At 52.1% G+C, this 14124-nt stretch overlaps 1 protein-coding gene across 2 annotated transcripts; it reads right to left on the bottom strand.

The window, feature by feature from the left end:
• Window positions 1-263: 263 nt before the first annotated feature.
• Window positions 264-13703, bottom strand: PTPN7 (protein tyrosine phosphatase non-receptor type 7). Of its 2 annotated transcripts, none has more exons than XM_084786620.1 (10): window positions 13518-13703; window positions 11557-11730; window positions 10853-11036; window positions 10530-10614; window positions 9357-9433; window positions 8072-8209; window positions 7618-7728; window positions 6312-6466; window positions 3263-3376; window positions 264-2272 (listed from the first exon to the last, which is right to left on the bottom strand). In XM_084786620.1, exons 2-10 carry the CDS (start codon window positions 11676-11678, stop codon window positions 2179-2181), a joined length of 1080 nt encoding a protein of 359 aa, XP_084642746.1. In that variant the 5' UTR covers window positions 11679-11730; window positions 13518-13703; the 3' UTR covers window positions 264-2178. The 2 variants fall into 2 exon arrangements, with proteins under 2 accessions (XP_084642746.1, XP_084642745.1); XM_084786619.1 differs by lacking the exon at window positions 13518-13703 and adding an exon at window positions 12702-12813.
• Window positions 13704-14124: the final 421 nt, after the last annotated feature.

Genomic DNA, 14124 nt, shown 5'->3' on the forward strand with positions numbered 1-14124 from the left:
ATAAGTTATCAGTGTATGGCGCTTTGTTAGGGCACCCTGAACAGGCAAGGTGGTACCCTGTGTCTCACTTCCTATACTGACTGCAGTTTCATTTTGTCACATGTCTTTAGAAACACTAGAAAAAGAGTGTATTTTGGGGCAGTGGGAGATGGGGGCGGGGTGAGGATGTAGCAGCCTGTTCCTGCTCTGGAGAGACTTAACTCTATTGCTAGAGAGAGCTCTAGAGGCCCAAAAGAGACAGAAGTCTAAAAAGACCCAAGAAGTCTTTATTTGTTTGATTTTCTACTTTGCTTTTCCAAAGCCTGTGCCCTCATAAACAGGGTTGGGGGGGTCACAGTGCAGGGAGGGTGCCCATAGGGCTGTGCATCTGCTCCCTTCCAGATAGGCTCTGAGCTCATGGAAATACTAGGTACCTTAGAGCCTACCTTGGGCAGCACAGACCTTTTAGGGGGCTTAGGAAAATGGGAGTGCAAGCTGTCACCCTAAGACTAAAGGAGTGGAGCACCTCCGTAAGGTTAGGTAGAACATTAAGAATTTTAACCTCAGCTGCACCACCACACTGGTTTTGTTTGTTTGTTTTCATTTCTTTCTTTTCTTTCTTTTTTTTCTTTTTCTTAAATTTGTTTTTGAGAGAGGGTGTCATATAGCCAAGGCTGGACTGGAGCTCCTGATTCTCCTGCCTCGGCTTTCTGCGTGTGGATCACAGGCTTGTGACGCCATGCCCAGCAGCAGGGCATGTTCTTCGGAGAGAAGCCATGAAGCAAGAGGCCAGCCGCTCACCAGGACCAGCTCCTGGGGGTTTTCACAGAGCACTCTCTCACCCAGCACATCCAAGACCAGAGAGCAGGAATCGAATCGTGCCCCACCTTCATCCCCACAGGCAGTCCAGGAAGGCTTAGGATTGGTCTGGCTTTGCTGGGGGTATACAGTTCAACCCTGAGATAGATCGTGGGCTCCCTGGAAATTGTGCTGAAGAGACACGGATGAGGGCCGAAGCTTGGTCTCAGCCCTGGGCCTGGACTGGTGCCAGCCGACCATGCTTCTGGCACTGGGTAAGCTATCCAGGTGTGCACTGCCAAGAAATACAAGCCAGGGAAGGTATGGCGGGTAGGCTTTCCAGAAGCAGACACAGCCCTTTGTCTCTTCTTCTTTCCCCTTCCTTTGGTACTTCATGGGTACCCAGAGCGTGCTCTGAAGGCACAGAAGCAAAGCAGAGAGAGCTCAGCTTCCCTAGAGAGGGGTTAGGAGCAGATGTCAGGAAGCCATAGAGGCAGAGGCAGCCCCCCTGATCTCTCCAGAGAGCTCAAGATTGCCTTTTTTTTTTTTTTTAAAGAGAAGATCTTGCTATGTAGTCCCGACTGGCCTGGAACTCAAAAATGTAGATCTAGCTGGCCTCAAACTTGTAGCAATCCTCCTGCTTCTGCCCCTGAGTGCTGGGATGACTGATGGGGTAAGCATCATCACCCCAGAGGGGCTCTTCCAGTGGTCGCAATGGCTAGACTTGGTTACCTCCGCATCTGCAGGCATCTCATTTTATGACGTGTGGAGGCGGGCCAGTCAGGGCTCCTGCTGTCTTCTGCAGGGGCTAGCAACACTCCCAGGTGCATGGGGAGGAGAGGTCCATGGAGGATGTGGAGGGTTTGACCAGACACTCCCCTGCTCTTGCAGCTGGCCTGTGTGTGGCCAAGGTCTTAATGGAAGAGGATCTTGCAGTCACGGTCTCTGCAGCTCCAGCAGCAGGGCTACATCTGGAATGGCTTTCAGGAACATTCTGTTTGCATCTATAATGGCAGCAAAGGACTGGCTCTTTGTGTCACCAACAAGGAAAGAAGCCCACAGAGAGAACATAGAGAAGGCAGCAGCCACTCTTGATTTGTTTTTGTTTTTGTTTTCCTCAATCCATTTCAAGTGCCAGCTCTTATCTGTAAGTTCAGAGCCACAGGAAGCTCCACTATAGTCCACTGGGGGCCACGGGAAAAGGCAGAGGAGTGGTCGGTGGTGAAGACCCGTGGCCCGGCCCCTGTTACTTGCTGGGAGCAATTTCCTGGGATTATAAGCACCCTCGCTCCCAAAGGCTCTCTTCCCTGTGGTTCTGCAGGAACTATCCCAGAACACACAGCCCACTTCTGTCCCAGGCCTGAGGGGAGGTTGGGCCCTGGGCTGGTGGAGGGGCGGGGGTCAGGGGCTGGGCTCCGTGGGCAGCTGGGCTGCATACAGGGCCAAAGTGTGGTGCAGGAACTGGTACTGCTCAGCAGTCTGGATCATGCCTCCTCTGCAAGCAGAAGTTAGAGTAAGGAAGAGTCACGCTCCCTTCTGTCTCACTGCACTGCGGGGAAAGCTCTGACTCTCCCCTCCCCAAAGAGCCACCCTTTTCACCCCCTATTTCTCTTTACTGCCTCTCCCAGGGCAGCCCCAAGGAAGGAAGTGCCCCCTCTCTTGGTCCTCTGTCCCTTATCTACCTAGTTCTTGGGGCAAAATCAGACCTGACTTCTCAGCCGGGCACACCTTTAATCCCAGCACTTGGAAGGCAGAGGTGGATTGCTATGAGTTTGAGGCCAGCCTGGTCTACAAAGCTAGTCCTGGACAGCCAGGCCTACATGAGAAACCATGTATCTAAAAACAAAACAAATGAAAAACAAAAGGGGGGGGGCGAGTTGGGGGGGATGGGGAGGGATTGCTACACAATCATGGTAACAGCTAGTAGCCTACACCCCAGAGTCTGAACCCGCTTCTCTGCTTTCAAGCTCAGTGAATAGCTCACATTACCCATAGCTACTTTGTATCTAGAACAAGTTGTATCTTTAAAAATAAAAATCAAGACCGGGGCTTTCTATGTAGCTCTCCTTGGCCTTGAGCTAACTAAGTAGCCAGGCACTGGCTTTGAACTCACATTCACCTGCCTCAGCCTCCTGAGTGCTGGGATGACAGACATGCAGGTTGTACCTAGCCTCCATGGGAACGTATTCCCCAACTTTTCCCTGAGTAGAGAATTTGGGAGCCTGGGAGGGTAGGGGTGGGGGGTGGGGAGGGAGGGGGGGGAGGAAGGTTGAGGGAAAATTCAGAGTGACATATCTAGCTCCAGGCCCCCCAAGCTAACATTTCAAATGTGGGCTCAGTTATTAGCAAAATAGAAAGTTCTTTCAACAATACGCGTTCCTTGCTTTCCTCAAGGAGGGCCTAAGGGTGTCGTGCCTGCCCAGTGCCTCAGGACCACCAGTGTCCTTGTCAAGCAGTGTGGCTGCGCCTGCTTCCCACGACCCACCTGTCTAGGCGCAGTTGGCACACGATGCCCAGAATGTCCACTTCCCCTCGGGCCTTCAGCTGCTGGCAGCCGATGTGGGTGGCGATGAAGCACCCTGTCCGGCCGATCCCTGCACTGGGGAGGTCACAGGTGACCAGGGAACAGGGGAGACAGGGTGAGCACGGACGGCTCGGGCCAGACTTCAAATGATGAAAGAAGCAATGGGACTGAGGTGCTCTATCGTGGTAGGACCCTGACACCTCCAGCCCCAGCATCCCCGGCATCGCTGATGGAGGCAGACACATTAGCTTATCCTGGAGAAATTTGTAAACTTTACTTATTAGTCACACTCTAGGCCCAGCCAGCTCACCTTTGGCCTTCTGGTTCCTATAGACTAGACTAGACTGGCCTTGAACTCAGAGATCTGCCTACCTCTGCCTCCCAAGTGCTGAGATTAAAGGCATGCACTACTATGACTGGCCCTATGGACTTAAAAAACTATAACACTTGTTAATAATTCACAATTATTATAAATAATAATGGCTATTATTACTACTACTGCTACTACTACTACTACTACTACTATTATTATTATTATTATTATTATTATATAAAGATACTCATGGGCCCAGCCAGTCTGGAACTTGCTATGTAGTTCAGGCTGGCCTTGAACTCACAATGATCTACCTGCCTCTGCCTCCTGAGTGCTGGGACTAAAGGCGTGCGCCACCACACCAGGCATGGTTTTTTGTTTTTTTTAAAGATTTATTTATTTTATTTATTGTATATGAGTGCTTTATCTGTCGAGGAGGGCACCAGATCTCATTATAGATGGTTGTAAGCCACCATGTGGTTGCTGGGAATTGAACTTAGGACCTCTGGAAGAGCAGGCAGTGCTCTTAACCACTGAGCCATCTCTCCAGCCCTTAAAAAAAATTTTTTTTTTAAAGATAAGAGTTTCACTCTGTAGCCCACTGAGGCCTGGACCTTACCATATAGCCCAAATTCACTGTAACCCTTCTTCAGCCTCCTGAGTCCTGGGGTTACAGAAGGGTGCCTCCATACCCAGTATTTTTTTATGTTTTTTGTTTCTTTGTTTTTGTTGTTGTTGTCTGTTAGTTTGAGACAGTCTCTCTGTGTAGACCTTGCTAGTCTGAGACTTGCTGTGTAGACCAGGCTGGCCTCAAACTCACAGAGCTCTGCCTGCCTCTGCCTCCCAAGTGCTGGGATTAAAGCCCAGGTCTGTCCTTTTCCCAGGTTTGTTTGTTGTTTTTGTTTTTGTTTGTTTGCTTTATATTTTTATTTATTTTAATTTGCGGGTGGCATGTGTGTGCATGTGTGCACATGTGCCATCGTACCTGTGTGAAGGTTAGAAGGCAACTGTTGTGAGTCAGTTCTCTCCTTAGACCACGTAGATCCCAGAGACTGAACTTAGGCTGTCAGGCTCTGCCTTTGGTGCCTTTACCCACGGAGGCAACTTGTTGGCCCCTAGCTTTGCTTTGCTTTGCTTTTTGACAATGGCGTCTAGCCATGTAGCCCAGACTGACCTTACACTATCACCCCTACTGCTCTGGCCTTGAGGGTGCTCAGCACCAGGGAGCACCACCACGCCCTATTCCAGTGCAGCTTTTGATGGTGGCGTCTGTTTACAGTCCAAAAGCAGCTAATCCACAGCGCCTGCCTGTGTGCTGGCCATCCCCTGAGCATTCCTTATCTGACCACAACCTCCTGCCAGCTTCAGATCAGCTTCCACTGATGTCCTCTGGCTTGCATTTTCTCCTGTTGTCCTCTTCTCAGCTCTGTCACCTTGAGACTTCTTTCTCTCTGTCCTCACACCCTCTCTTGCCCTTTCTTGCCCCCCCCCCTTAGGTCTTACCTCTAATAGAGGCCACAAGTGAATCTCAGCACTTAGTTGGTGTGCCACCTCTGCATGGTCCAAGCATTCCGTTTGCACTTTTTGTCTCCTCCTCTTCCTCCTCCTCCTCCTCCTCCTCTTCCCTTCTCTACATAGCATCATATAGCCCAGCCTGGCCTTGAACTCTGTGTGTTTGTTTAGACCGGCTTTGAGCTCCTGATCCTCCTGAGTCTACCTCCCAAGCGTTGAGAGTACAGAAGCACACCACAATGCCCAGGCCCAAGCCTTATTTTTAAGTGATAAATCTGGGGTGTTGGATTCAATTCCCAACATCAACAAAAAGTAAAGCAAAATGGCAAATCTCAGTGTTTTAGTCAGTCTTACAAGTCCCCTTCATGAAGCCCTTAGCTGCCTTCCAGATTGGTTCCTATCAGTGTCCCAATATATAAGCTTCAGGCTTCCTCTCTGACCCTGCTCCTCACAGTGTATTTACCATTATTATTATTATTATTATTATTATTATTATTATTATTATTATTATTAATTTATTTCCTTAGCAAATACTACTCTCCCTCCTTGAGTGTTTTCCTTTCCCCCACAGGTGTTAGGTGACCTGACCCTGTGGACTCTGTCCTACTCCATCCAGCTTTCATTGCATTGTAGACCATTTAATTGTTTAATCTGCTGCCTTTCTGATTGAGCTATGAGCATGCCAGGGAAGAAACTAAACTGTTTTATTCTTAGCTATGTTCTTATGTTTAACATGGTGCCTGACAACAGCAACAACAGGTTTCCAACAAACCCACTCTAGTTTATTCCTGTGATCCCCAAAGGAAATCGAGAGGCTGGGGCAGGAGGATTGCCATGAGTTTGATAATTAGCCTTGGCTACAAAGAGGGTTCCTGTCCCCAAAACAAAGCAAAATAAACAAACAAACAATACAACACAACAAATCTAACAAAAACAAAAATAAACCCAAACACTAAAAGACCCCAAGCAAACAAAAAAGTTGGCCAACGATTAAGTAGACCGCCTAACAGCAGATGCCATGTTTATCTCATCTCTGCCTGACTAGACACTTCCTACAAGCCAGGGCTCCATCCAGGTAAGAACTGGGCCCGTCCTGTGTGGTATCAGCTGGATGCCTCTCTACCAGAGACCTAGAGGGTAGGGAAGGCAAGCACTGGGTCTAGGCTGGGGCTGGGGAGGGCCTACCTGCAGTGAACCACAATAGGCCCAGAGTTGGCAGCTGCCTCTGGGCTCTCCACCTCAGCCACCAGGCGCAGCAGGGGCCCAGCCGACTCTGGAGTCTGGTGATCCGGCCAGGCTGAGAAGAGGACGTGCTTCACTGGCCGGCATTCCTCTTGGTACTGGGGCCATGAGAAAACAGGAGAGTAAGGCATGACAACCAGGATGTGGTGTGAGTGCTGCCTGCTCCTGGTGCCAGCAAGTGAGTGCTGGCAATCAACTCAGAGCAGGCAAGGCCCATCCTCCTGCCCACTTTGCTAACTCACCTTCCACCATGACCCACTCCAAAACTGAAGGAAGGAGCAATGTTCTGAGAGAGGGAGAGAGAGCCAGGCTCAAGTCTTGCCTGTGCCTCTATCTATCGCAGGACTAATGGGAAGTGTGTAATTCTCATTTCTTCCCTAGTAAGTGGGCACAGGGATATCTTTTTGTTTGCTTCCCAGGCTGCTTGGGGAACAATGAACTGATACAGAAATCATTTGGAAGTGTAAGACTGTGTCCAGTAATAGAAAGCTCCCCCTCTCCCTCCCCACGTGGTCCCTCCCTCCTCCCTTTCCTCCTGTTCTCTCTCCCTTCTCTCTAGATAGGGAATCTTGCTTTGCTGTTCCAGTCAGTTCTCCTCTCCCCCACCATGTGGGTTTTCAGGATTGAACTCAGGTCATCAGGCTTGGCAGAAGCGCCTTTACCCGCTGAGCCCTCTCTCTGTCCCCTAGAGAGAATTCCTAAGTACATCACATGTACTTTAACATTGTTGGCACACTTCTTTGACTTCTCCTCACTCTCCTGGATCTCTCTTCTCTCCTGGTATATAGCATTGGGGGGGGGGGGCTGATTCCTGATGGTGCCTATTGGTTTGTTGGCACATCCCTTCTTAATTACAGGTACCTTGATGGCTGTACCCATTTCTCTTTATTTTTCTTTTTCTTTTCTTTTCTCTTTTTTTGTTTTTTTTGTTTTTTTGTTTTTTTGGCTTTTTGAGATAGGGTTTCTCTGTGTAGCCTTGGCTGTCCTGGACTCACTTTGTAGACCAGGCTGGCCTCGAACACACAGCGATCTTCCTGCCTCTGCCTTCCAAGTGCTGGGCTTAAAGGCGTGCGCCACCACGCCCAGCCCCATTTTTCTTTCTTTTGTGGCACCTCTTTTAAATGTGAAGACCAAGGTTTAAATTAGTGGACTTGGTGAACTTACTAAACTTAGTGAAGGGGGAGCCTGAGTTCCAGAGATGCTAGAGTGGCCCAGACCTCCCATTTTGGCCAGCTCCAGGGGATGGTACCTGGATGGTAAGCCGCCTCACAGTATATTCTGGGTGTTCTTTCACGTCCTGGATGCAGACCTGGAAGGGCCCATAGGTTTCCTCTTCTGTGGGCCAGTAGTGTACACATTTCTAGAAGGGAGGGAGCTGGGAGTCAGAGTGGGAGGGTCCATCAGTGGAGCAAGGCTGGGTCAGCAGACAGAGGCCTAGTGTCCCCTTGTCATATCTTACCCCATGACCCAGGCCAGGGACTGGAGTCTGGCCCTCCCAAGCTTAAACTACAGCGTCACTCCACCCACATTTTGGCTGTGAACAGCTTCCCTGGGTTGTTGTGTGTATCTCAGGAGCCCTCCTGAGAGACAATGCCCCGGGGGCCTGTCAGGGCCGTCAGCTCCCAGTGAGGCCTCTACTCCACTCTGCATGAGTGGTGTGGGAGGGGAGGGTGCCACCCTTTCTGGGTGACCCTGCCTCCTACCTCCTTGCCTTCTCTGAGCTGGGTGAGCATGACAACGAGGGACACTTCCTCTTGCCACACCATCTCCCAGAAGTCTGCTACTGTGTTGGGCATGGGGCCCTGGGTGGCAATGTAGACCTTCTCCTTCCCATCATAGCCCTGGGGAGAGAAAGCACAGAAGGAGACAGATGCTGTGAGTTCAGTTAGATGTACTCATGCGCGCACACGTACACACACACACGCACACGTACACACACACACACACACACACACGCACGCGCACGCACGCGCACACACACACCAGAAGCCGCATGCTAGAGGAGGAACACCCGAGTTCAAATCCCTGTCCTGCGGTTTCCTAGCTAAGTGGTCACGGGCACGTCGGTGTGAAACTCCACCCCACCCCATGGTTTCCCGACCTATAGGCGGTAGCTAATGATTGTAGCGTAGTGTGAATTAAACTCAGTAGAATGTATTGGCAGCCTCCCACAGAGCAGGCACCAGGTACCTGCTTGTCCGTGGCCTCTACTGCTTTCTTCCAGTGCAAAACATAACAGCCCTCAATATTTATAAACGAAAAGTTTCACATTTCATGAATCAGTTTTATATATTTGGCACCAAACAAAATCCAGCATACATTTCCTAGTCTGCTCTCCTCTCTCCCATCATCCTTAGCTTCCATGCATCCTACTGTTTGTTCTCCTGGTTCCCTGGTTCCCGCAGGCAGACAGAGGACCAGACCATCTAGCATGCTTTCTGGCTGACTGCTTTGCTACTCAGCACCCAGACTACTGTCCTACCATATCTGACCACAAGGGGGCACTAGTTTTACATCCACCTACCAAAGGAGGTGAAGTTGGGATAGATGGTCCATCTTGCCTTTAGAGTGCTACTAGCTGGACGTGAATCAGTCTCTACAAAGGAGGCACTACCTGGTGCGAGGTCGGGGGTGGGGGTGGGGGGTAGGGAAAGACTGAGTGTGGAAGCCACCAGCCTTTAAGAAACCAGTGACTATGCTCAGCCGTGTCAACTTACTGCCGAGTTTAGAGGGTTGTAATGTATAAGATAACAGGGTAGGTTAAGGTGATTTGCAAAGTTTGACATCTTTTCTAGGCTGATATCTCAGGGGTCATTCAGGATGTGTCCCCTCCCCTCCTCCCCTAGTCTAGCAGAGAGAGCTATGGTAGGAGGGAGTTGGAGTGAAGAGGGCCCTGGAGGCCAAGTCACAGCTGGGTGGTATCATGTGGCATTCTCATTTTTAAAGGCAGGCCTGCCCCCACTGCAGCAGCAGCAGCCAGCCACTCACTCGGATGTAGTTGGCGTTGATGTAGTCGCTGTCCTCCTGGCTCTGTGCCCGGCCAAGACAGACACGGCTCTGGGGATCTAGGAAGGGAAGATCAATGGAGGTGAAAGGTCAGAAGGTGAGCAACAAATGTGGATCCTAACAGAGTCAGAGGGAAGAGTGACCTCACACTGTTTGCAATACTTTGTTGACTTATTTTACAAACAGACAACGTAATACCTATGTATTATAAAATGTTTCCAGCTGGGCATAGTGCGCACGCCTTTAATCCCAGCACTCAGGAGGCAGAGGCAGGCGGGATCGCTGCGAGTTCAAGTCCAGCCTGTTCTACAAAGTGAGTCTAGGACAGCCAAGGCTACACAGAAAAACCCTGTCTCAAAAATACCAACCAACCAACCAACCAAAAAACAAAAAGGGAGGAAACTGATAAGAATAGAGATTCTGCAGAGGAAAACTTTTTTTTTTCTGATTAGGAGAACAAGCTTTAGATGAATACATTATCTAACCATGAGGGAGATCGGGCTCGGTCTCCAAAGGTGTGGGGTCTTTCTTTCCCCAGTCAAACCGGATGACGGATGAAGGCGCTGGCTTCCCCTCTTTGGTGGTTGTAGAGCTTGCTAGAATTAGGCCAAGGCCAAAGGCTAACGAACTCACGTTGACAAGTGTTCACAGAACCCCTGGTCTACTCTAGCAGGCAGTGAGCCGCTGTAGTAGGCTCCAGCTTGCCTCTGTAAAGTGGGAGGTGCTAGGCCTGGGTCTGTCTGTGCGTTCGCCTCTGTCACACAGGCTCGAAGTAAGCTTCTGCAGATGCTGTCCACCTCCTAGCCGACAGGGTGTGGTATTACTGTTTCTCTGTTGAAAGACGGTGTCCCAAGCACTATTGTTCCTCCTTGGCTGCACTGAGTTTTTTTGTTTGTTTGTTTGTTTGTTTTTGTTTTTCATTGTTGACGTTTTTTTGTTTTTATTTTTGTCAAGGCCTCGTTTAAACCAAGCTAGCCTAGAACTTGCTGTATAGCTGGGACTGACCTTGAATTCCTGATCCTCTACCCCAGCCTCCAAGTGCCGGGATTATTATAGGCTACGCCATGAAGCCTGGCTTCAAGGTGTACACCCAGTCTTCTCAAGTCTTTCCTCCCCAGGGATGCTGTCCTCCCTCATCCCCACCGTGTTCCTTACTTGGCAAGATGGTCTTGTATCGGTCTTTGGAAGCATGGCCAGGGATATCCAGGTCTTCAGGGTTGACGAAGTTGGAGGGGATCTTCTGATGATGGGGGATAAGTGAGTTAACATCTGGTCCCCTTCCCAGCTTCCTTTCCTCCCTTTCCATCCTCTGCGCCCAGAGTGGAAGAACAAGGATGGGGACAGCCTTCTCTGCCGAGCCCCAGGCTCATCCCTAAGGACCCCCCACCCACCCACCCAAGGAGAAGGGAGGCCCAAGGAATCCATGACAGTCTGAGATGGAAGAACAAAGTGACGTGGAGTGGACCCCAACTTCTTACCAAGAATTCCTCCTCTAGCTGCTTGGGGCTGGGTGGCTGGTGCTGTAGACCCCAGCATGTAAGGGGGTGTCCAGCCGTGCGCAGAAAGTGTAGGGTGACTTCCCGGGGTGTGTTCACCGAGCAGATGGGTTCGACGGTGCCCAAAGACCGCACATCCAGCATCAGAGCCACGCTGGAGCCTCTTCTGCAAGCACAGTCCGCCAGTGCCCAATGAACACCCTGGAGCACTCGCATTGCTTTCAGTGGCTCCTCGGTTACAAAGCTTGTCTGAGGAGGGCCACACTTGGTCTTTCTCTTGACCTAGAGGCCCAGGGCACTCAAGGGTCAGACCTTTACTACGTTCCCCTTTCTCTTTATCAGAGAAGAACAGAGTGGCCTGCAACGCCTTTGCTCCTTCCTGCTGCCTACCTCTCCGACTCCCATGCCGGCGCCGAGGCTCCCGCCCACACCCAAATGCCATGAAGGGCCCTAGACTTGTCCCAGAGGTTGCTCATCACAACTTGAAACTTCGGGAGCAGGCAGGCCCACGGCTGACATGAAACTTTGTTGTCTCAGACACACGAAGGATGGGCAAGCAACCTGCAAGTTTTGAATCGTTGGGTTTTGTTTGCTTGTTTTCCTGGCCTTGTGGACTCTGTTGTTAGAACTGGAAAGGAAGGAAGGCTACCCAGGGCTAGGAAGCTTCTGTCTGTGAGAGCTCTCACCTCTCCTGCAGCCGCACGTGTTTCTTAGCTGGAGCTTTGGTGGGTGGAGGCTGGGTCATGGCTGTCCCCAAAGACAAGGTTGGCAGCTGTGCTCTGGAGCGCCCCTCGCAGGCCTGGACCATGCTGTGGTAGGTTGCTGGGCCCAAGGGAGGCTCACTCAGCCATGAGGCCTGCCTGAAAGACAAGGTCATGCGGGCCTTGCTAGCTAGAAGGAAGCTTCTAAGCCCAGCCTGGCCATCCTCTCAAGGAAGTGGCCTTTCATCCCCGCAAGTGCAGGAGCTCTTTGTTGGGGCGCAGGACGGAGGGAGATGGAGAAGTCTAGGTATGGGTGAAGGTAGGAAAGAATCTGGAAGGCGGAAGAGACGCAGTACCCAGGTCCCCAGGCCTCTAAGCTGGGGTACGAATGGGAACACAGACCTGCTGGCCACACAGAAGGGAGGGAGTTAGCTCACAGCTCTCTAAGTCTAGCTAGCAGTCTTCTCCAGAATGAGAAACTGAGGCCTTTAGTAGCGTTGGAGCCAGTTGGGGACCCCGGCACGCTACACCTCTGTTAGGGTCTTCTAATTGTTGGCAGCTCCACTCCAAGATTAGTTGTGGCTTCTGGGGGGTGGGGGGGGTGTCTCTGTCCAGGGCGGTAGGCCGGGGGTGTTTCCTTCCTCCTCCTACCCATCCCCCAGTCTCCCGCCTCTGTAACTGTCACAGGAAATGGCCTCACTAAGCCCTAGAGCGCCAGCGCATGGTGAGGCTACAGTTGAGGGTATAGAAGGGGCACAGAGGTGATGAGGGCATTGCCTTTTGGGGGCAGTCCCTATCTCTCAGAGCTAAGTCATAGGCCCCCATGGTGGTGGGGTTAGGGCTGCTGACCCACACGGCCAGAGGCCTGGGAACAGTGTGGGCCACCCAGGTGTGGCTGGGACAGCACTCTCCCACAACAGGAAGGGGCCTCTAGCCTCTGCTCTCTTGGTGTTCTGTGTGGCTTCTTTGCCCTCCAGCCACAGGGACACCAGATATGCCACTATTCATGCCCCATCCAGGCATGGTAGCCCCAAACTCAGGCAGCCTCACCCCATCCGTGGAGCCCTCCCATTTCCAGGGTGCCCCCACCGTGGGCCATAGGATGACTGCGCCCCACTTCAAGTACTTACTGGAGCAGCTGTGTCCTCCCAGGCTGCCTCCTGCCAGCTGTCTGTCAGTCCGTCTATCTTTGAGGACTGAGAGGCTTCAGGAAGCCAGCTTCCTCCCTCCGCCCCTCCTGGCTTCCACCCACGCACACCCAGCTGCAGGCTGCCCTCCTGCGCCTGTTGCAGCTACCGCCAGGGGTCGGGCATCCTCCCTGTTCCCCCCTAAGAGGAAGTGGGGTGCTGCCCTGCCATCCTTGCTGGGTGCCAAGGCTCTGGGAATGGATAAGGGATAGGCCTTCCCTGACCACCCCAGGTCTCCTCCTCCAGGTCCTTGTCACCCGCCCCCCCACCCCCACCCCCACCCCCCACCCGGCCCCTCCTGCCTCTACCTCCTTGCTGAGAAAACAGCCATAGGGATCCCTCAGCTCTTTTGGCTGTGACCTTGGCTAAAGACTCAATGCCACTTCTCAGCTTCTGCCCCTGTAAGCCCTTGTTGCTTCAAAGCCTGGGAATTTGTGGCCAAACCCAGGCCATATCTGCCCCCCAAGCAGAGCAGATATGTCACATAGCTGCAGGTTGGGCAAAGAGGAGGCAGGACGCCTCCTTCTGTACAGGCAGGAGGGGCCAGGGCTAGGCAGGAAGGGTAGCATCCAGGCCCCAGAGTCGCTCAGCCTGCAAGGCATAGGCTAGTCACCAGAGATCAGATAGCACTGGTAAACTGGAGAAGAATCTGGGGTTGCTTCTGTAGGAGCCTTCCTCCCCCTCCACCCCCCCACCCCCCGCCCCCTGACTACTCTTCAGGGACTGTCTTAAAACCCTGCGTCTCCTCAGAAGACTTACAGATAGTCGAAGGCTGTGGCCCTCACATCAGGGACTTCCCATGTCCTCTTCACCACTGGGCCACTTGGATGCTTGTGGTGTGGGGAGGAAGCGGTCCCCAAGTCCAAGACTCCGCAGCCCCCGACCCCGCCTGGCTTTGGCAGGCAGGCCCCTTGCCGGGCCTCAGCCCAACTGGTTCGTGGTTCATGCTTGCTTGCAAGACTCCTTTACTCTGTGATGGTTCCCCAACCCCTTCCTGGCCCCCAGCGCTTGAATTCCACATCCTCTCTCTTTTCCTCCCACTTCTCTGATTCAACTGTCAAATGGTGACACCAAAAAAGAAATGCTGTGCAGTAGGCACAGGGGTGGCACCTGAGAGAGATGGGAGGAAGGGCTGGTCTCCATCGTGGCCCCTAGGGGACGAGGTGAGGACCAAGGATGACCCTTGGAAGTCAGGAAGCTTGGGACAGCTGTCCTTGTCCTTGGCTGTTAAGTCAGAGGGTGACTCCCTGGGGCCTCTCACGGCTGGGTGACTCTGCCTCCCTCTTGGATGTAGCCTGTTCTCCTCTGAGGTACAGGTAGGCTCTCCCGAAGGAGAAGCGGGTGCCGAGATAAGGTGACAGAAGCA

Source organism: Acomys minous (genome assembly GCF_964271855.1).
Source record: "Acomys minous genome assembly, chromosome: 1".
Taxonomy (NCBI): domain Eukaryota; kingdom Metazoa; phylum Chordata; class Mammalia; order Rodentia; family Muridae; genus Acomys; species Acomys minous.

Coding starts and splice junctions, on each gene's coding strand:
- PTPN7 (XM_084786620.1), bottom strand. CDS start 11,678: ATGGTCCAGGCCTGCGAGGGGCGCTCCAGAGCACAGCTGCCAACCTTG. Junction 11,037..11,556: donor CACGTGCGGCTGCAGGAGAG/GTGAGAGCTCTC, acceptor CTGTGCTTGCAG/AAGAGGCTCCAGCGTGGCTC. Junction 7,729..8,071: donor AGCTCAGAGAAGGCAAGGAG/GTAGGAGGCAGG, acceptor CCTCCCTTCTAG/AAATGTGTACACTACTGGCC.